General features: G+C 48.7%; 1 protein-coding gene and 1 long non-coding RNA gene across 6 annotated transcripts in view; one reads left to right on the top strand and one right to left on the bottom strand.

Annotated features, from left to right (window-relative positions):
* The window catches only part of KIF9 (kinesin family member 9), a 41,245-nt gene extending 19,111 nt beyond the window's left edge, over positions 1–22,134 (top strand). For both annotated transcript variants that reach the window (XM_040246843.1, XM_040246842.1), the window contains 11 exons: positions 5,279–5,347; positions 6,140–6,244; positions 7,439–7,494; positions 8,241–8,331; positions 8,814–8,947; positions 10,489–10,680; positions 11,779–11,993; positions 14,052–14,228; positions 14,528–14,643; positions 15,040–15,144; positions 18,547–22,134. In XM_040246843.1, the coding sequence (XP_040102777.1) occupies positions 5,279–5,347; positions 6,140–6,244; positions 7,439–7,494; positions 8,241–8,331; positions 8,814–8,947; positions 10,489–10,680; positions 11,779–11,993; positions 14,052–14,228; positions 14,528–14,643; positions 15,040–15,144; positions 18,547–18,597 (1,311 nt within the window). In that variant the 3' untranslated portion in view covers positions 18,598–22,134. The remainder of the gene's footprint in view (positions 1–5,278; positions 5,348–6,139; positions 6,245–7,438; positions 7,495–8,240; positions 8,332–8,813; positions 8,948–10,488; positions 10,681–11,778; positions 11,994–14,051; positions 14,229–14,527; positions 14,644–15,039; positions 15,145–18,546) is intronic.
* LOC120868185 overlaps positions 1–22,553 on the bottom strand; it is a 36,428-nt gene that overhangs the window by 5,936 nt on the left and 7,939 nt on the right. Inside the window, exons 2-5 of one of the 4 annotated variants that reach the window (XR_005722169.1) lie at positions 9,692–9,873; positions 7,871–7,933; positions 4,872–5,050; positions 2,679–2,763 (exon numbers count right to left, since the gene is read on the bottom strand). This is a non-coding gene — a long non-coding RNA (uncharacterized LOC120868185). Of the gene's footprint in view, positions 1–386; positions 2,764–4,871; positions 5,051–7,870; positions 8,077–9,691; positions 9,874–22,553 lie in introns of those variants that run through there. The other 3 variants (XR_005722171.1, XR_005722168.1, XR_005722170.1) reach the window with 3 other exon arrangements.

Here is a 22,553-nt window from a genome sequence, read left to right as displayed (position 1 = left end):
GTCACTTTCTGTTCTGGGGTAGGTTAGTGTTCAGAGTCCCTGAAGACCCCCCTAGGGGCTGCCACCAAGGTGAAAGGGCTAGGTCAGGGCCTCACCCAATGCATGGGGCCTCAAGGCTTCTGAGTACCCCGGGCTTCTGCATGGGAGTCCTTAGAGCTGCTTCTGAGCTTAATCTGTGTGGGCTGTCTCTCAGACTCATCTGGCTAGGTCACTACTGAACTGCTTTCTTCCCAGCCTGAGTGATCCCTCTTGGCATACAGCTGACCAATCAGGAGGAATGTTCAGCATCAACACCAACCAGGGAAATGCAATTTAAAACCTTAGTGGAATTCCACCTTCAGACTAGCAAAAATTAGACATTTTCTGACAATGCAAAACAGGGTGAGTATGTGCAGAACAGCAGATCTTATTTATTTCTGGTCAAAGGGTAACTGCCAACCACTTTGGAGAGCATTTTGGCAACATCTACTGAAGTAAAAATACATTTACCAATAATTTGCTTTTCCTTTAAGATGCTTATGCAATCATAGTTATTGGAGAGGAGCACATGTGTACCCTAAACCCATGACAAATCACCTAAACTTTCCAGACTTTAAATCCTGAAGGAAAATAACAGTCCCAGGGCTCTGTGTATCTAAACCATGGTGTGGAGGTTGAGGAAGAAGTAGAGCTTAGAGAGTACCCCAAGGGCTCACTGAACCACAGGTCACTGGACCCGTTCCCAGAGTTCCTGATGGCCTCGGTCTGGAGTGGGGCTGAGGGTTCAGATTTCTCCTAAGTGTTCCCAGTGCTGCTGTTCTGGGACCTCACTTGGAGAACGACTTGCACTGTAGTTAAGAGCCCTGGCACGTGAATTGGGCTATCCTGGTTCAGTAGCCTGTTCTCTCAGCTGTCTAGCCTCAGTGAGATACTTGTTCTTTCTAAGGGAAGGATAACAGAGTCCACCCTCAAAGAGATGTTGTGAAGAGTACGTAACGAGTAGAAATCATTTAGCACAGTGCTGTCATGGCGTAAATGTTTAGGGACTGTGAGTTAGCAGTCCACTCGGTTCTGCAGACAGGCAGTGTCAGTCCTCGGTGTACAGTCCAGTGGCATTCTCACAGACGCACAGAGACTTACAGAAAGCGGTGCTGTACCGCTTACTGCAATGGTGAAAAGTTAGGAACGCAACTAATAGCCTTTAACGGGAGTAGCTAAGCAGGTGGTGGAGGGAGGGAGCAGAGCTTGAGCTCTGAGCATGGATAATCTCTAGGGAGAAAACAACTTGGGGATTGAAATGGTGGCATCTATCATTCATACCAAGTATAAAGAACATAAAAAGCAATGCTGATTATTGTTAGTGCATACGTGTGAGTGCAGCCAAAGAAAAAAATGTGTAGGAGTGAAAAGATCAAACTGAGCTGGGGGTTCCCTCTGGATGTCAGGGTGGGGAATGGACTCAGAGTGGGGTCCAGGGGCTTCACATTTATCTTAAATTTTTTATCTCTTTTAAAAACAAAAAATACCTGCAGCCAGTATTTAGCATGCTGTTAAAAAGTCAGATTTTAGGGTGGTCTTCCCAAAGTTTCATGGCATTATTTTCTATGCTTTTCTGTAGCTTGGAGCATTTCTTATTTATTTTTCTTATTTGCTATTCACTTAGCTTAGGACTACCACATTACCACCTGTGAACCTGGCTGGGTGGGCATTGCACCTGATGGCAAGGACTTTCATTTTAATGTAATTCCTGTTCTGAAATCGGCACTGTTGGTCCTGGACAGCCAAGTTGCCATGTCGCGAAATGCAAATGTGTTTATAATCTTTGTGATGAGCCTTTTCCTTTCTGTGCACAAGTTCTTGAGAAAGTGGCTTCCACACTCTCAGGGTGCAGAGAATCCCATGGAGGGAGGAGCCTGGTAGGCTACAGTCCATGGGGTCACAAAGAGTCGGGCACGACTGAGCGACTTCACTTTCACTTCACTTTCACGCTCTCAGGGTGCAGCTTGGCGCCTAGGGAGCCAGGGCAGCAGATGGCCCTTTTCCTCCATCACCTGACTGGCCCAGAGGTCTCAGCCTGGCTCCTCACACCACGCTGGACGGAGGAATCATCGAGCTGGAGGTCCCCAGCAGCTCAGCCAGTTTCCCTGGCTGCGTAGAGTGCATTTTCTAGAACTGAGGCCCCTCAGGTGGGACAAGGGGATGAAGATGAGTAGGGGCTGGCCACCAGTCCTCTCTCATAGGACTTCCCTCAGTCAGCTCATAGGAAGTCCACTGAAGGACTAGCTTGAGGTTGCCCAGAGGGGCAGAGTCAGAATTTGGACCCTGGTCATGGGCCTTGAGTTCAGGCTTTGTGCTCTGATTTGCCAGTGAGCCACCAGGACCCCTTGCTATAGACTGGTCACTGCTTTGGTCACCAGATGGACAGAGGACCCTGACAGGCTACAGTCCATGGGGCCGCAACAGTCAGACATCACGTAGTGACCAAACAACTAAACCTGAGACCCAGCTGTCAGGGGCTCCCTCTAGTGACCATTTTGAACAACTAAAAGAAGCCTATTGTTCACACTGAAGGTTCTCAACATGAAGTCCTGGGCTTATATGAAAGACTCAAGGACAATATCAGATGTAAAATGACTAAGCAATTCTGCTTCTAGAAATGTATCATTTATTCATTCAGCTAAAATTTATGAAGTACTTACTATGTGCCGGGCACTTTTTGAAGCACTTGGGACATGTCAGTGGACCAATAGAAACACAAAGCTGTCTTGAAGAGCTGACAGTTCACTAGAGATGGGAGAGACAAATGTAATAAACATAAGAAATCAGTCAGTTCTAGATTCTTCCATTTGCAACAACATGGATGAACCTTGAGGACATCGTGCTAAGTGAAATAAGCCACATACACAAAGAAAAACACTGCATGATCTCACTTATATGTGGAACCTAACAAAGTCAAATTCACAGAAGCAGAAAGCAGAGCAGTGGTTACCAGGAGTGGGAGCAGGCAGGCTGAGATATGGGAGATGTGGGTCAAAGAGTACATATTTTTAGTCCTAAGATGAATGAGTTCCAGGGATCTAACATATAGCATGGTGAATATAGTTAATAGTAGTGTGCTGTATACTGAAAATTTGCAAGTGAAGTAGATCTCAGAAGCTGTACCACATACACAAAAAATGGTGACTAGTGGATATGTTAATTAGCTTGCTTGTAGTAGTCATTTCATCGTGTACATGTATATCAAAACATCATATGTTGTACACCTTAAATATATAATTTTTCTTAAAACTAACATAGCTTAAGTTCTAGAGCTTCACTGTCCAATACAGTAGCCACTACTCACACATGGCTTCTGAAATCAGTAAAAAAACAAAAACAAAAAAAACTTTCTTTTTGGTCACACCTCATGACAAATCACTGCAGATGGTGACTGCAGCCATGAAATTAAAAGACGCTTACTCCTTGGAAGAAAAGTTATGACCAACCTAGATAGCATATTCAAAAGCAGAGACATTACTTTGCCAACAAAGGTCCGTCTAGTCAAGGCTATGGTTTCTCCTGTGGTCATATATGGATGTGAGAGTTGGACTGTGAAGAAAGCTGAGTGCCGAAGAATTGATGCTTTTGAACTGTGGTGTTGGAGAAGACTCTTGAGAATCCCTTGGACTGCAAGGAGATCCAACCAGTCCATTCTGAAGATCAGCCCTGGGTGTTCTTTGGAAGGAATGATGCTAAAGCTGAAACTCCAGTACTTTGGCCACCTCATGCGAAGAGTTGACTCATTGGAAAAGACTCTGATGCTGGGAAGGATTGGGGGCAGGAGGAGAAGGGCACGACCGAGGATGAGATGGCTGGATGGCATCACTGACTCGATGGACGTGAGTCTGAGTGAACTCAGGGAGTTGGTGATGGACAGGGAGGCCTGGCGTGGTGCGATTCATGGGTTCGCAAAGAGTCGGACATGACTGAGCGACTGAACTGAACTGAACTGAACATGCCACAGGGATACTAGTTCCCCAACCAGGGATCAAACCCATAGCCCCGGCAGTGGAAGTGTGGGGTCTTAACCACGGGACCTCCAAGAAAGTGCTCTGAAATCAGTAAAATTAAATAAAATTAAACATTTATTAAAAATTCACTTCCTCTGTCCCACTAGTCACACTGTAAGTGTTCCATAGCTTTATGTGGCTTGTGTCACAAACAGAACCTTTCCATCATTACAGCAAGTTCTGTTAGTACTGCTCTAGGGTATGTTCTATGAAAAAAAACTAGAGCAAGATTTTTAAAAAGAGTGGCGTGAGAGTGGGAGGGGATTGCAGTTTTACATGGGGTAACTGAGGGGCGCCTAATTTAGCAGTGTTTGAACAGAGACTTGAGGAAGGTGAGCTATGCGAATACCTGGGAGAAGCGTGTCCCAGGCAGAGGGGACAGGCAGCACAGAGGCAGGAGCGTGCTCATTTGGTGGGAGTGGCATGAGCAGGGGCAGAAGCATAGGCAAGGAGTAATGTGGCAGATCACAGTGCGTTTCTGCTGCTGCTGCTAAGTCGCTTCAGTCGTGTCCAACTCTGCAACCCCATAGACGGCAGCCCACCAGGCTCCCTCGTCCCTGGGATTCTCCAGGCAAGAACACTGGAGTGGGTTGCCATTTCCTTCTCCAATGCATGAAAGTGAAAAGTGAAAGTGAAGTCATTCAGTCGTGTCTTACTCTTAGTGACCCCATGGACTGCAGCCTACCAGGCTCCTGGGTCCATGGGATTTTCCAGGCAAGGGTACTGGAGCCGGGTGCCATCGCCTTCTCTGACATAACGCATAGGTCACTGTCATCCTACACAAAGATGTAAGAGCAAGGTGTTCTGTAGCGTTTATAGCAGCAATAAATGGAGGTGGCATACCTATCAGTGGGGAATGGTGATGCTTTGTGTAGTGGCTGGAGAGGATGAGGGTGACATCCTGGAGGCACAGGCTGCACGGAGAGGGCGGTGACCCTGGTGGACTGAAGTATGCTGGAGCTTCTGGAGTCGGGCTTTAGGGTGGTCCTAGTGGAGCCCATACTCACTCTGTTCTGTCTCCCCTGCAAGTAAGAGGCAAAGGACAGAGAAGTGCTGAAACCCTTCAAACCCTAAACTCACCCAGCTGGGGAATAGTCACCAGCTGGGAGGGAATCGTCCAAATGTTGAGATCACACTCCATGGATTACCTGCAAGGGCCAGGATGTCCAAGGACAGGGTGGGGAATTATTAAGTGGCTTCTCTGACTGTCCTCCTTGCTACCCCCGTCTCCGCATATGCTTCCCTGGCAGAGAATGGTCAAGAACCTGGAGAAGGAGCTAGCACTGCTCAAGCAGGAACTAGCCATCCATGACAGCCTGGTAAGGGGCTAGAGGTGATGGGCGGAATGCTAGAGGGACTGGGGTCAGGGTACCAAGTGGGCAGAAGTGGGAGAGGGCAGTGGGTCAGGGCAGGGGTGGATCAGAGGGTGGGCTGGGTGAACAGAGGGACTGGGTGGACAGGGGGCCACGTGGGTCAGGGGCTGAGTAGACAGGGGACTGGGGGAACAGGGATGCCTGTTGGGCAGAGACTCTGGAAGAACAAGATGTGGGCAGGGCTGTCAGATGGTCAGGGAGCAGAGCCAGGCAGTAGGCAGGGGGATGAAGGGCAGGGGCCACAGGCCTGGCAGGTGTGGGTACAGAGGCAGACAGCCTGATGATGGCTCAAGGTCAGGGAGGTGGACAGGCTGGATGGTTATTAGGGGCAGCAGGGAGCTGGAAGGTAGGGGTGGGGGGCAGGAGACCTCCAGTGCTGGTCTGAGCTGATGCTCATGGTCCAGAGGGTCTCAAGGCAGAGGCGCCCCACTCCCTCCTGTGGCCCTCATCCCACAGTCTGCTGAGACTCAGCCAGCAGAGCCCCCCGGCTTGGAGGAGCAGGCCCTTGTCTGGCAGCCTTTCCTTCCCCACCCCACCTGGTTGTCCCGTGCTGACCCAACTACCTGGCCTGTGAGTCAGGCCCTCCCTACCAGGACATGGTTATGAAGGGGGTAGAGTGGCTTGGGTAGCCAGGCTCTCTGCCCAGCCTCCCCACTTTGGTCCTCAGAACGGTCCCTGCCACCCTGCTTGGGCTCGGGTGCTTGGAGCTTAACAGTACGTTCCTCTTCCTTCTCCAAGGCCAACCGTACCCTCGTGAACTATGACCCTATGGATGAAATCCAGATTGCTGAGATCAACTCCCAGGTGCGAAGGTACCTGGAGGGAACACTGGAAGAGATTGACGTAAGGAGCCCCTCAGGACCCCCATGTCCAGCTGGCCCGGGCCTCTGTCTCCCGGCCACACCGTGATGTATGCTGCGCTAGCCTGGGAACCTCACTGAGAGGGTGCAGGGGGTATAGGGGAGGTGGTGCTGGACTCCTGGCCTCAGGGCCCTTCAGCCCACTGAGGCTGCAGCATCCATGTTTAGGGTTGCAAGGCTGTGGGTGCCCCACAGTGTGGCCCACAGCCTTGAACATAGGGGAGGTGGTCCAAGCCTTGAATACAGTGGGGGTGGTCTGTCACGGGGCCACCAGTACAGATCCTAGAGCCAAGCTGCTCTAGGTCGAATCTCAGAGCTCCGCAGTCTCCCTGCTGAGTGGCCTCAGGAAAATGCTCAAGCTCGTGTACTGGTGGCCTGACCTGTACGGTGGGGAGGGAAACCGGCTGGGATGAACTGAGAGGCAGCACCTCAGGGGCTTGTCTGTGGCAGCAGAGGGGGACATTAAAGGATGACGGTCATGCTGGTTGTCTACAAGGTGGACCCCTCCAGGGCCCATGCTGGAGTGGGCCAAGGAGAAATAGAGCAGCCACAAAGGGAAGGCTCTCAGGGGGAGAGAGGCATTCTGTTCTCAGAGCACAGCCTGGCAGGCCTCTCATCAGGGGCTCACAGCCCGAGCCTTGTCCAGCCTGTCACTGTCAGCAGCTGTCAGAGGCAGCCTGGGACAGCTGAGGGCTCTTCTGGTCTTTCTAGGAAGGGCAGCCCCAGAATGACCATCAAGGCTAATGCTAGAGGGCAGTGGGGCCAAGAGAGGCCGATGGTCTTCCCTTCAGCCGCAGGTGTGTGTATGTGTCTGTGCCCACACAGAATGGTTCATAATGGATCCTTTTGGAAGCAGGAGAGAGCTGAGGACAGTTGATTTTATTTAGATGTTTTCTTAGTACCTTCAAGAACTAGAGTCATTTCAATTTTATATAAATCTTCGGTCAGAAAAGGTGATTTTTTTATTGCCTCAATAAATAGTTTCCAAATTACTAATCAAGGGTTTCTCTGTTCTTGAGGAGGGCTTGACTGGCACTTTGCTGAGAGGGTGTTGGTACATGTCCCCTTCTTGAGACACATGGTCCAAGGCTTAGTCAAGGGGTCCTGATTTCTCTACAGACACAGCCTTAGTCCCATGGTGCCCCTGATCTAACCTCTGCCTTGCTCTCCTCTCCAGATAATCAACCTCAGACAGATCCAGGAGGTGTTCAACCAGTTCCGGGTGGTGCTGAGGTAAGGGAGCCACCACACCCACCCAGTCCTGCATCAGGCTGCCATTCTCCTTTCCCATGGTCTGGGTGCCGACCTCCAGGTGCTCTGCCTTCTGTCTGGTGTGCGCGGAGCCGGATCAGAGGCCTCTGGGTATGGCAGCCCCGGGTGACCCCAGCAGTCTGCCTCTGAGCTCTCAGGTCCTCCTACCCTTCCCTTCCCCTGGAAGTGGGGACAGGCCTCCTTTTAAGGCTACGCAGAGAGGAGGCAGGCCCTGGTTTCCTGAGTTCGTTCACTGGACAGGAGGTCTTTATGTGGCCAGAGCAGGGCGTTTTGATGTTCCTGGCACCCTCCTCCCCACCTCAAGAGGGATTTGTGGTTTACTGGGGTACAGACATACCTGTAGCCTGACTGGCTCATGCTGGGTGTTATCACAGAAGCTGGGCACATGATTCCGAAGGGCCTGTTAGAGACAGATAGGGATGCACGATGCAGGCTTGGGGTCCTTGTCCAAGGTCATCTTAGAGCAGCTGTCCTTGACACATAGGGTGACCCCTGTGGATTTGGGGACTGGACAGTGGGTACATGCTTTGGGGAGCGGGGAGCGGGGAGCGGGGAGTGAGTGTGTTCTGTCTGGTCTGGTTCACAGTGAGGGTGTGGCTCTGTCTCAGAGGCCACACACAAACAACTTCTAACTCCAGAACTTGGTGCTTGCCCCAGTGGGCTCAGCTTGCCCAGGTGCGAGGGGTTCTTTCACTCTGTCTCCCAAGCCAACAGGAACAGGAAGTGGAGTCCACTTTGCGCAGGAAGTACACCCTCATAGACAAGAATGACTATGCAGCCATCTCTGCTGTCCAGAAGGTAAGGACGACTGCCTCCTGCCGATAAGACTCACATCAGAGTTTTGCATTCCCAGATCTTGCCAGAGGCAGCGAGTGTCCTGCATTAAAGCAGATCCAGGGTTGTAACAGGTAAAGGTTAACACCAGCATGAGCATGGAATGACCCATGCAAGAGTCAACCACGTATGAATTCAAAATGATCTCCATAAATTGGAGATGTGCCCAGCAGCAAACAAGACAATTGCCACAGTTAGGTTGGAAATGGGCCTCAGGAGTCTCAGAGTATGGATGAGACACCCAGCTATGAGAACAGTTGGTGTAGACGGTGGATGTTTGGTGGGGTGGTCGGAGACAGCTGACGTGGGGACAGCCTGAAGTGACATCCGCAGGAGCCACATCTCGGTGTGTGGGATGAACATGTCCACCTTTGGTCCATATACACCTGGGTCCCCCAGGGGCCTGAACACTTGATCTGACCTACAGACCTGTGACTGGCCTCCAGGCAGGGCTCGTAGACGCTGATGGCCACCTAGTGGGCGAGCCTGATGGACAAGGCTTCGGACTTGGAGTTGCCCCTTTCTCTACCAAACCCGGGAAGAAATCCAAGTCCAAGAAGATGTTTAAAGAGCAGCTCAGGTGAGTGATGTTCCTGATGCTCCCGCTGATCAGCACCTTGCCCTCCTTGGCTGGCGAAGGGGAGGACACAGCTGTCCCTCCCTTCCCCCGGTCTTAGTGATGGGCTGGGGTGGTCACAGTGGACATCACCCCTGCCAATACTAACAGTGTCTGTGGGGCCCAGGCTGGGACTGCTCATCTGTCGTGCTCACAGTGGTTCTGTGAGGTGGGAGTTGACGTCTCCAGTTTACTAATGAGGAAACCAAGGCTCAGAGAGGGGAGGTCATTCCAAGGTCACACTGCTGAGGAGTGGTAGAGTGGAAATGAGATGCTGGGCTGCCACTCGCCCACTGGTACTTCACGTGGAAACCCACCCCACCACCACATTCCTTCTGTGACCCAGCTAATTGGCACCCATGTCACCTAAAAACCCCAGCCCACCTTGCAGGCAAGACACATTTGTAGGTGCAAGGTGGGAGGAATGTCAAGGTTCCCTTAATGAGCCAGCCTCTCTGGGAAGTGCTGTGGTGGACAAAGCCCCCACTCTGAGGGTAACTCATGGGCTCACCTCGCTGTGTACTTCTCTCACCCAAGAGGGTCACTTTCTGTGAGGCATGAGAGCTTCTCTGCCTCAGTTTCCTCCCCCTAAGTGGGAATAATCATAATAATAGCATCAGTCACGGGGGTGGTTTTGAGGATAAGTGAGTAAACGCAGTGCCCGTCCCTGGAAGACCTCAATACCACCATGTTGTTAACCATCATCACCTTTTCCTTGTGAAAGGACATGGGTCCAAGGTGGCGGTAGCAAACTGTCCCATGTAGGACTGGCGTCGGGTAGCAGGGCATCCTGGTCCCCTCCTGCCTCTTCAGGCAGGGCAGTCACCCCTCTGTGCTGCGGTCAGGCAATCAGTGTGACAGTAGATCGAAGCTTGGGTCCCAGGCCACACCTGTTGCAAGACCAGAGAAGGAAGCAGTCATGGAGGGAGCCGTGGCAGCCTTCCTTCAGTTCCGCCCTGCTCTCACCTGCCTCTCGGGAGGCAGAGCCCTGGGCGCCATCATGTGGAGAGGGATGGCTCTTTTCCCAGGAGCTGGTGTGGGCACTGATGGTAGGTGGGCGAGCAGGTCGTGGGCTAGTCAGAGCAGGGGTGCAGACGTGTCTGTCTTTACTGCTGGGCCTCAGACAGATGCGCCCAGGGTGAGGGCTCTGCTTTCCTTCCCAGGAGCGCCTGTGTGACTCCTGCCTCAGCAGCCGGGGTGCTCCTTAGAGCCGTGGCCTACCCCAAGGTCCTCATGCTTCCAAACTGGAGACTCCCCATTCCTCCCAGGTTTCTCCTGCCAGGACGGCTGAGGGAGGACCTCTTGTTCTGATAAAAGGGAGACAAATGCTCCCCTCCTCCTCCCCACGTACACGGCTTAGGGCTGTACTCTCCACCCTTTGGCCGAGGTGTGTGTTAAGACCGGAGCTGAGTGGGATGGGGTTCTGGTGTATGAGTGTTGAGCAGGATTACTCCCCTCAGCGTCAGAGACACTGAGCCTGTGGTCTCCCTCCCTTCTCCTTCCAGCTCCTCAGCAAGAAAGGAGGGTGCCAGCAGCCCTCTGAGTGGCAAGGACTTGGATGTTTCCACCTCCAAGACCCAGCTGACTCCATCCTTCAAGGATGGGGATGTCAAAGACATGCTTGTGCGGGACCGGGAGACCTCCAATACTGAGCCCCTGGCCTCTGACTCCCCAAAGGAGGAATTACGCCCACCCAGGTGACCATCTAATGCTAGCTCCTGCGCCAGATCATACAAAACCAGACTATGACGTGGAAAGAGCACCTGCAGACACAAGAGAGATAAACTAGGGTGACAGGCAAAGACTAGGAGCACAGCCCCAAAGGAGAAACACGGTGGCTTCTACAGGCGCAAACTGGCTCAACCTCAGGGGCCACCCTCCAAATAGCAATTGTTTAAATAATTAAATTCGCACATTATGGCTAAGTAATGTATTCAAAAGATACAAAATTCTCAAGTGTGAGACCCTTCCTCCAGCCACCCAGTTCCTCTCTCCGGTCATTGAGTTTTTAGGAATTGAGTTTTGAGTAATTAAGTTTTTAGGAATCTGTCCTGAGGAAATAATCAGAGATTTAGACAAAACTTTATATAAAAAGATTGTGTCATTAACTTAAAAAGCAAAAGGAAAATTTTCCTGGTAACACCTTCAATAGTCAATATTAGGGAAAGGGCACCAAATGAATGATTCTCTCTGCCCTTGAAATGTACAAAGATGTACATGAAGAATTTTTCTCCAGCTTGTGAACATTTCCAAACATTCAGAGAAGTTCAAAGATCTGTATAGTCAACACCCTCTTGATTGTACTGTTACTATAGTATTTCATCACGTGTTTTTCTCTCCATCTTTTCTTTAAAACGGATTTCAAACTAAGTTGCAGACAATCTACTTTCACCTACACGGCACTTCATCTTACATCTAGTTAATAATAACTAGGATTCTCAAAGAGTTTCTAATAGCATGAAAGAATGCTTCTGTGATTATATATACTGCATGATCCAAATATCAAAAAACTTATCAAATAAATTCCTGAAGGAGATACATTAAAGTGTGGTTGCCAGTAGATAATGAGTGGTACTTTGTTTTTTTATTTTTCCTTATTTTAATTTTCTGCAATGGGCTGAATAGAACAGAGATGAGAGAATGATTCCTATACAGTTTACCTCTCATCTAGGGTAGGTGGTGCCCAGGAATTCTAACCCCCAGCTCACAGAAGCCCCAGGGAAGAAATGTGAAGTGCTTGGTGGCTCCAAGACAAGCTGCCCCTTTTCTCCTTTCATCTCCCTCTCCATCTTCAGGCCCAGCACCCCACCCACCAAGCCTGTGGCCTTTGAGGACTTTAAGAATGAGCGGGGTAGTGAGATCAACCGCATCTTCAAAGAAAACAAATCCATCTTGAATGAACGGAGGAAAAGGGCCAGCGAGACTACACAGCGCATCAATGCCATCAAGCGGGAGATCGACATGACCAAAGAGGCACTCAATTCACAGAAATCACTACGAGAGAAGCAAGGTGAGCGCGCTGAGAAGGTAGTTGGGGGACAGTGGGATCTCAGTCACCCTGCTTAGGATGGGCAAACGTGGGCACCGGAGGACCGAGCTGGAAGGGGAGCCGCAGGGGAGGCCGGGCTGCAGCCTTCCTCCCTGGGGCATCACTTGGCTCTGGTCAGCCCTGGGGAGCCAGAGTCCTTTTCCCTCTGCCCACAGCTTCTTTGAATATGTGCTTAGTCGCTTAGTCGTGTCTGACTCTTTGCAACCCCATGGATTGTGTGTAGTCCACCAGGCTTCTCTGTCCATGGGGATTCTCCAGGTGAGAATACTGGAGTGGGTTGCCACACCCTCCTCCAGGTCTTTGAATATGCAACGCCTCATTATATATTTGAATTCCGGGAGTTGGTGATGGACAGGGAGGCCTGGCGTGCTGCGATTCATGGGGTCGCAGAGTTAGACACGACTGAGTGACTGAACTGATTATATATTTACATATTTTAAATCATATGCATATTATGCTGATATATCACTTACTCCTCAATATACCTGAAAATGTATATTTTTAAAGGATGGGAAGTAGAAAAAATAAACAGTATTTTTAAATAGTTAAAATTTTATGAATATCAGAAAACATTTTTGCCCTTCCCTACCCCCCAAGCAGTTGTTTTCCCATTAGTTGGTAAAATACCAAGTAAAATAACTTTATCTTAAGGAAATAGATCAAGTAGTTCATTTTTAAAAATACCTGCTAGGTACCTTGACTGGCAGCCACTTGTCAGCCCAGAGTGGTCATTTAATTTGGGACATTAGACATGAGACATGTCTTCCATGAAAGAAAAATGAAAATCATCTTAAGTTCAACTCTTAGAAATTTTTTTCTTTGGAGATTCTCAGAGAACCCCTGGGAAGCGTAAGAGATGTTATCACTCCCTATCTCAACAGAGTGCTGTCCAGTCTCTGTGATGGATCTTGGGGCCTTTCCTGGCAGTCCAGTGGTCCTTCAGTGCTTCCAGTGCAGGAGGAGTGGGTTTGATCCCTGGTCAGGGAACTAAGATCACACATTCCCCATGGTACAGCTCAAAAAAAAAAAAAAAAGACAGATTTATGTCTATCAGGTAACCACACTGGGACTGGCCCACAGCCCGCTGATCAGGTTGCCCTGCAGTGAAGGTGAGGGCAACTCTGGCCTCCCCGCTGCAGACACCTTGAATTGGAGCCCTTGCCTCTCCATGAATGGTGTCAGTGACACTTCATGTGCCTCACTCCTCCCCCCGGAAACCTCAGCGGAAGTGCTAATGCCTTCCCCAGGTACTGGGGACTGCCTCATGCACCCTGGCCACACACCTCAGTCACACACAGGAATAACTCTTCAGGAGCCTGGGCTTGGGTACTGACATGATGCCTTTGCTGAACTTTCAAGTGCTATAGGCAGTAGACCGCCAGGTGAGTGGCTCCACAGATAATTCTGTCTTAACCCAACAACCCTCATCAAACTGACAGACCTTAAAAAGGACTGTGCAAAGAGACCGTGAGTGGAGGACATGACTCATAGGATGACTGACCCCTCCCTCCTGGAGCCCTCTGCCAGCCACCAGACACAATACAGATGTCTGATGCTCTCTAACAAGGTAGCTGGTGAATGCTGAAGTTAAGAAGACAATTTGAAATTTGGGTTTACATCTACTGTTAATAAGGAATCTTGCCCAACTGCCTTGTGGTACTAGCCAGTCGTGGCAGCTTGTTTATATAACTTATGAAAGATAAACACCTGTATAATATAGGTATTTACTGGATATTCTGGTTAATGGGGTTTAAGATCAAAATAACCATGGAATGTGGGCCATCTGTACCATTTCCTCTGCTCGCCTCTCCTGTGGTCCCCTCACCTGGGCTCCCTCTCCCTGTGAGACCTGTCCTGGTAGCCCAGCCTTCTCATGCCTTGTCCACCTCTTCGCTGCGTGGCCAGCCCTTCCCCTTGCCCTGTGTTCGTGCTTTGCCAGCACTGCCCCCTTTCTGACCACCTTCCTTCCTGCACCCCAGGTGGGCCCCTCATTCCCTGACCTCCTCCATCCCCTTGCAGGCGAGTATGAGAACAAAGGGCTGATGATCATCGATGAGGAAGAATTCCTGCTGATCCTGAAGCTCAAAGACCTCAAGAAGCAGTACCGGACGGAGCATCAGGGCCTCCGCGACCTCAGGGCTGAGGTCCAGTACTGCCAGCACCTGGTGGACCAGTGTCGACACCGCCTGCTCACGGGTGTGCCATTTAGGGAGCTTGGCCAGCCACCTGGGGTTCCAGGAGGCTCGGGGCAGGGCCACAGCCTGGATTCTAGAAGTGACTTCAGAACTTCTCTGTGGCAGAGGCAGGGAGACAGGGCTTTACATGTGTTTCCAGGACTCTGAGGGCAGGAAATGAAGATGGGAAAGGGTGAGACCCGGGAGCAGGAAGTGAACAGCGGGCAAGCCTGTGACAGGCACAAGACAGGCACACATAGCCTTGACCTGCTTCCTCAAGACTCCCCACCCTCATGATGCTCTCTCTGCATCTCCCTACAGAATTTGACATCTGGTACAATGAGTCCTTCTTTGTCCCCGAGGACCTGCAGATGGCACTGAAGCCAGGTGGTGGCATCCGGCCAGGCATGATGCCTCTCAGCAAGATTGTGTCTCTGGTGAGTGGCACAGGGCAGGGGTGGGGATGGTGGATGAGCACAGGGCAGTGCCCCCTGCCCCCTCCACAAGCATGGCAGTGGACGGGCTGCTCCTGGCCTTCCTACAGCTGCCCCAGGCAGGTGGGCAGGCACAGATCTCTCCCCAGTTTTGGGGGATGAGGACCCAGGAAACACCACGTGCTGCTGCCATCCTTCTTGAGTGGCTCACCTTGTCCGGATGGCAGTTACAGGCATCTGTGATGACACTGGGAAACTTGGGGCTGAAGGACTGTGAGCTCTCCTGGTGGAGGTTCGCCAGCCCGAGGAGGGTCTGCCCTGATGCCCACCACAGGCCCTGTCAGAGCAGATCCTGACGATGCCAGGCGAAGGGTCTGTGCTGAGTTGGGCTTCTTCTAGGGAGAAGACGACCAGGACAGGTTTGGCCAGCTGCAGCAGACGACGCTGCCCGAGGGCGCTGACTCTGTCTCCTTCTACAACGCCAAAGTCAAGATGGAACAGAAGGTAACTTGGGGGATCTGGGTCTCCAGGAAGGCAAGGCCTCAGGGACCTCAGTTCTGGGACACCCAGGATGGCCCTCCCCAGTTTAGAGGCAGAGGAGGAAAACGCCAGCCCAGGGAAATCCAGTCACCCAGAGTCAGTGGGTATCTTCTGCCAACCCCAGAGTGGCACACAGTAGTGGTCCCACAGACCTTGGCCAGGCGTGGACATGGTCAGTGAGTGCTAAGACAGCCCATGTGTGGTTCGCATGCCAGGGCAGGGCCTGGGGCTCCCCTGAGGCCACTGCCTATTGGGGAGAGCCTCTCAGATGGAGGCCTCCGATGGAGGCGCAGGCCAGGTAGGCTCTCCTTGTGTAAAGTGTCCAGTCTTGGTTCAATCAGCTGTAGCTTGGGGCAGGGTCACCTGCCCATCCTAGTTGCCTGGGCCCACTCCTTCAGCAAGAGGATGGCTTTTCCCAGGCAGCCACTTAGTCTTATGCTGTGAACATTAAGCTTTATTAACCCTGGCCCCTGAAGGGAGGCCCAGATCAGTGCACAGGGCCCTGCCTCTGTGGAAAGGCAGGGCTCTGTGAGAGAGGATGGAGTGAGATCAACTAGGCGTAGGCAGTCTAGCCTCAGAGATCATTTGACTGTGGCCACTTTGCAGGAGCTTCCTTATCTGACCACAGAGAGGCCTACCCCTCTTGGCCCAGAGGAGGGGGCATATGAGGTGAGGCAGGGGTTCAACTTTATTCTTTTCCGTGTGGCTATTCAGTTTTCCCAGTACCAATTGTTGAAAAAATAATTCTTTTTCTGTTGAACTGTTTGGTACCTCTGTTGAAATTCAGCTGACCAAAAATGTGATTGAACTTAAACTCTAGGAGTCCTGAATAAGTTGAAATTACTTGGTTTCACTTAGATGAAGTAAGTTGAAATAAATGGTTCCCCTTATATGAGGTAGTCAAAAATCATAGGGGCATGGAGAAGGAAATGGCAACCCACTCCAGTACTCTTGCCTGGAGAATCCCTCGGACAGAGCCTGGTGGGCTATAGTCCATGGGGTCGCAGAGTCGGACACGAATAAATGACACACTCACAAAATTGAGGAGATACTTGATGGCACAAGGGTATACTTTATCTACTCTCCCATCTCCTGCAGGAAGCAGAATGGGGCAGGCAGCATCTGGGAGGCAGGATGGCTCGCTCCCCCCATCCCTTCTGGAAGTCTTGGGGCCTCAGTGCCTGCAACAGGTGGCCTTGGACAAATAAAAAACTAAGTTTTTTACTGGAAAAAAAAAATTGTAGGGGCAGAAAATCTAAATGAACATTTCTCCAAAGAAGACATACAGATGGCCAAAACCATATAAAAAGATATTCAATATCACTAATTATCAGAGAAATACAAGTCAAAAGTACACTGAGATATCACCTCACACCAGTCAGCATGATCATTAAAAAGTCTACAAACATGTTCAACTCATAGAAACAGAGATTAGAATGGTGGTCACCAGGGAATGGGGGTAGAGTGTGGGAAACAGGGAGATGTTGGTCTAAGGATACAAACTTCCAGTTATAAGATGAGTAGGTTCTGGGGGTCTAATGTATAAAATGGCGATTATAGTTAATAATGCTGTTAATAATATATCAATAGCTGAAAGTTGCTAAGAGAGGAGATCTTAAAGGATTTCACCACAGAAAAAGAAATAGTAATTATGTGAAGTGATAGAAGTGTTAGCTAATGCTATGGTTGCAGTCATTTTGTAATATATAAGTATGTCAAGCCAACACATTGTATACTTTAAACTTATGCGGTATTATATTCTATGGCACTTATATCTCAATAAAGCTGAGGCGGGGGAAGTCTACAGACAATAAATAACAAATGCTGGAGTGGGTGTGGAGAAAAAGGAGCACTGCTGCCCTGTTGGTGGGAATGTAAGGTGGTACAACTGCTGTGGAGAACAGTATGGAGGTTCCTTAAAAAGCTAGAAAATGGAACAACCATGTGATTCGGCAATCCCGCTCCTAGTGGTATAGCCAGAGAAAAACATAATCCAAAAGGATACACGCTCCCCAATATTCACTGCAGCACTATTTACAACAGTCAAGACATGGGAGCAACCTAAATGTCCATCGACAGAGGAGTGGATAAAGATGTGGTACGTATTACTCAGCCATAAAAAAAGAGTGAAATAATGCCATTTGCAGCAACATGGATGAACTTAGAGATGATCACATTAAGCAAATCAGAGAAAGACAAATATCATATGGTATCATTCATATGTGGAATCTAATTAAAAATGAAAAAAATGAACTTATTTACAAAACAGGAACACGCAGATATCAAAAACAAACTTATGATTACTAAAGGGAAAACATGGGGAGGGAGTGATAAATCAGGAGCTTGGGATTAACATACACACACTACTATATATAAAATAGATAATCAGTGAGGACCTCCTGGATAGCACAAGGAACTCAATAGTCTGTGATAACCTATATGAGAAAAGAATGTAAGAATGATTATATGTATATATAATGTATAACTGAATCATTCTGCTGTATACTTGAAACTAACATAGCATTGTAAATCAAGTATTCGCCAGTAAGTTATTTTTAAAAATAAAATGACTTAAAAATCATAAAGGGAGAAAGTATAATAGTGCTTTTCAGGGTCTAGCAGGAGAGGAGAATGGGGAGTTATTGCTCCACGCATATGCCGTTTCAGTTTGGGATGATGGAGTTAGGGAGATGGGTGGTAGTGATGGTTATACGTTATGAATGTATTCAGTACCACCGAACTGTATAGTTAAAGATGGCCAAGGTGGAAATTTTTATTTTATGTGTATTTTACCACAATAAAAAATAATTCCAGCTTCAGGTGGACGTTTCAGTTTCAGTTCAGATTCACCATGTGGGGAATCTAGGATTCACCCCCATATTCCAAGTTGGTGGGTTTGGCATTTGCTTGGTCACTGCCCTGTCCACTGATGTTTCAGCTTCCTTTTCCCACCTGCTTCCCAAAAGCCTAGCAGTGCATTAAAAGAATTCATGAACATCTAGTTGATTTGCAGAGGGAAAGCCCTTCAGAGTACATGGGTCCCCATCCCTCTGGAGAGAAAGCCCTCTTCTTTTCTTTTTTTGAACCTAATTCTTGTGAGAAACTTTCAAGTGAGCCCTTGAAACATGCATGTCTGCTTTTCAACATTTAAAACATTTTATACACTTTAGGATGAAAGAATGAGACAGATTGAATGGAACATTTTTTCCTCACAGAACTGGGACTCATCAAAGGGGGGTACTTGTCCCCAAACAGTGATACCTGCAGGAAGAATGTTGGGGTGGATATAGGTGGTGTGGCTTCTGAGGCCTTGCTAGGTCTGCAGGTCCTAATCAGTTGCTGTTTTCTCCCCCTTTCTGTGTCCAGCATAATTATTTGAAAACCATGATGGGCCTCCAGCAGGCACACAGAAAATAGAGACTCACAGCCAGTGCATTGAAGGATGAGATCCCCAGTAAGTCCTGCCTGCTCTAGAGAAGCTGCCAGCACTCCTGCCCAGACTCCAACCCCTCTGCTCCGAGACTGGGGCCCAGTCCAGGGAACACAGTGGCCTGCCTGCCGGAACAGCCTTCAAAGGACACTCTTGACTACGTTCATAGAACGCTTTTGGTTTCAATACGCTCTTATATGCAGGGACAGGATAAAATAACTTTTTGGTCTCGACTTTCAGTGCTCATCCAAGAACTTTTATTTTTGGTCATGCCACATGGCACGTGGGATCTTTGTCCCAATCCCACCCCCAGGGATAAAACCTGTGCCCCCTGCAGTGGAAGCACTTTAACCACTGTACCACCAAGGAAGTCCCCAAATAACTTTATTTCCTATCTGGGAGGATGTCTTCCCTATGCAGAGGTGGGGTCCTAACAAGTCTCCAGACAGAAAGTGGACAAGTAGCCCCTGGCAGGCCTTGGTCCCACTGGTCAGCCTCTTTCCTTTCCTGAATGGCCATCCTTGGGTGAGCTGGGTCTGAGGAGCCCTAGTTCTCATGGCTCAGGCCATAGCTTTCTGTGTTCCTGAGCCAGTTGAAGGCAGGACTCTCTTCAGCAACAGGGAGAGGATGGGGTGTAGGTGGAAATGACTGTAGGTTTTTATCACAAAATAATAAGAGGCTTAAAATGAGATCATTCCTGCCATGAAGTTAGTAGTGAGAACCCCATGGTGGGAGGCTGACAAGGAGATTGCAGAAACTGCACTATTTGCAAGATTGAACTAAATAGTACCTTTCCAATCAAAGGCCCCATGATTCTGCTCTTCAGGCCTTCACTGAGCAGCTGGATGGGGGGTTCTATTGAGAGAAGCCTGAAAGACTTTCCCTGAGGGCTGTCCCTTCTCTCCCGTCCAGCCCCTTTCTCTTTCACTGACTGGCAGGTGCACAGTGGTCCTAAAACAGATCCCCAGAGCAGCTGTGAAGTCCCCAGACTTCATTCTCCTTGATGACACATGGGGGCTGTCACTGATCAGCACTGACAGTGTGCACACAGCCTTGATGGTCAGTCCTCATGTTTCCTTTAAATGTGGCCAAACTGCAGATGTGTCCAGGCAATACTCATTGTCCCAGCAGCTGGAGGCCTTAGAGAGTTCAGATTCTTTCCCTTCTCTGGTTGCCCTTGCCATTACCAGGACTTGTTTGGGGTTCCTGGGTCTTTAGAACAGCTCAGGAAATAGAACATAGTAAAGGTGACTCAGTGGTAAAGAATTTGCTTGCCAATGCAGGAGACCTGGGTTCAGTCCCTGGGCCAGGAAGATCCCCTGGAAAAAGAAATGGCAACCCACTCCAGTATTCTTGCTTGGGAAATCCCACAGACAGAGGAACCTGGCGGGCTATAGTTTAGTTGGTTTTAAAAGAGTTAGCAACTAAATAACAACAGAAACACAGGGGTACATTTTGTTGGGTGCCAAAGGAAGTGGCCATTCGTAGCATTACAAGTCCCTCTTCCCTTCATTTCCCATCATTGGCTAGAATAGCATATGGCATCCTGAACGTCCATGGACAGAACTCCTGGGCAGCCAGACCTGGGGCCCGCAGGCCAGGGCAGGCTTGGCCTCTGTCATGGCAGTTGGTCCCGTTTGTTTCTAGCTCATTCATCATTACACAGGCCTCTCTGGTCAGTTCTGGCACAAAAGGAAACAAGTAATCATCAGTGTGGGCAGAGCCACAGGAATAAGCCAGGATGGCCGCTTAGTCGCTCACCCTCCACACAAACTCCTTAGAGGAGCAGATGCTTCCAACATGACAGGGAGCTAGGGGCATCATGTCCACTCAGATGTACCTTTTGTTCTAGAAAGTAGTTCCTTCTGAGCTAATCTGATCATCATGGCCATCCCTGAAGGGGACTTCCAGTTCCATCAATGTGACAGATTAAGATAATCTGAAGATACTCCGACTACAAACAGAGATGCTGTCTAAAGTATACCATTCTTTTAAATGCAAAGCTAAATTTGTAGGAAAGAAAGGGAACTGCCAGGAGCTGGAGAACTGAAAACCAGAGTGGTCAGTGTCAACCAGCTGTGTCTGGGAGGTGTGTGAGTGGATGGTTGCTCTTGAGTGTTCATGTCCACGTAAGTGTGAGAAATAAGACTTGGCCCCTGGCAACCCATTCCAGTACTCTTGCCTGGAAAATCCCATGGATGGAGGAGCCTGGTAGGCTGAAGTCCATGAGGTCACTAGGAGTCGGACATGACTGAGCGACTTCACTTTCACTTTTCACTTTCATGCATTGGAGAAGGAAATGGCAACCCACTCCAGTGTTCTTGCCTGGAGAATCCTAGGGATGGGGGAGCCTGGTGGGCTGCCGTCTCTGGGGTCACACAGAGTTGGACACGACTGAAGCGACTTAGCAGCAGCAGCATGCCTCATATAAAGATGGAAATGGAACTCCTTGCAGAAAGGTGGCGGCATCTGATAAAGAAGGAAGCTAGAAAAACTTTCCCACTGCATGGAGAAAGAACGAGAGAAATCCAAAAGGGACATTTTTTGTTATTTTAGGAGGCAAAAATGGAACAAGAGTTTTCCAACCGCAGAATGGATGATCTTGGTACAAACTGGGCTCCCAGTCCCTAGAGGAGATAAACTGAGAGCATAGAGAATGTGGTCACAGATGTGGCCAGGCACATGAAATACCCATTATTTATTCCTGTTCATAACTTCCGTGAAAAATTCTCTTTTAACAACAGATAAATGGATTATTCTTCAGTGCTGGAGAATGAACTGGCTCATTTTCTGGAGGACAATTAGGCAGTGTATCTCCAGAGCCTTAACAATATATACTGGTACACACTTTATGCATTAGCATAAACTTTTTGGACAAAAATTTGGCCATATCTTTAACAATTGTGTGTAACAGATGTGTACCATAAGCATATTTTGTTCAAATGCAAATATAAATTATTTTATTGTAAAATTATTTCAAAATATTATTATATAGAATTATTTATTTTATAGATAATTATAATTATTTTATTTATTGCCAGATTTTGTAAGTTTTACATTTTAATACTCATGGGCACCATGATTTCCAAGTACCATGGGCTTGTCAATTGCTGTGTGTACTTCTGAGATACTAAATAGTCATTCATTTTCAGCAGTGAGTAAAGAAGCCAGATTTATTTCTGTATGTTCTACAGTCAAGTGTTCAGCTGACAGTGATGCTGTCATCAAGTTATTAAAGTTTCCTTCCTTTTTAATAGTGAACAGATGGGTAAAGATTTATCTCCTTTTCAATTCCTGGACTTGATGCTAGGCTGATGATACAATTTCACTGAAGCAAACACACAAACTGAAGCGTTTTGCTTTACTTGAAGGAAACACTAAATATCAGAGGTAACATTGCTATTTTCACTTATATATTTTTATTTCTGATATATAGATTCCATTGACCTTGGACCGAGAACTGTTGCTGTGGAGCAAGGGGATTTGAGTTTAAGAAAATAAAATTGTCGATGAATATCCATGTGGTACTCAGCTTCCATTGCATACACACCAACTGCAGCATTTTTCCTGGAGTGACAATATAGGCGCATCTTCAGAGCAGGGTTTTTGCCTGCCAGTGCAGGAGATGCAAGTTCAATCCCCAGGTCAGGAAGATCCTCTGAAGAAGTAAATGGCAACCCACTCCAGTATTCGTAAATCCCATGGACAGAGGAGTCTGGCAGACTACAGTCCATGGGGTTCACAAAGAGGCGGACATGACTGAGTGCATGTGCACACACAGTAGACTAGCACTCTCAAGGTTACTTCTGTTGAGTAAACCTCTCCAAAGGACCCCCTGAAAACCTGTTCAAGTAAAGTTAAATTTAATAAACTTACAGCATTAAAAAGACTGCCAAAGTGTCATAAAAAAATTTCTCAGAAGGGAAAGTCAGAGAGGATATGT

The sequence above is a fragment of the Oryx dammah genome, unplaced genomic scaffold, assembly GCF_014754425.2.
Source record: "Oryx dammah isolate SB20612 unplaced genomic scaffold, SCBI_Odam_1.1 HiC_scaffold_9, whole genome shotgun sequence".
NCBI classification, from domain to species: domain Eukaryota; kingdom Metazoa; phylum Chordata; class Mammalia; order Artiodactyla; family Bovidae; genus Oryx; species Oryx dammah.
Note: the sequence above shows the minus strand (reverse complement) of the source record. Positions and strands in the feature narration are given on the sequence as shown.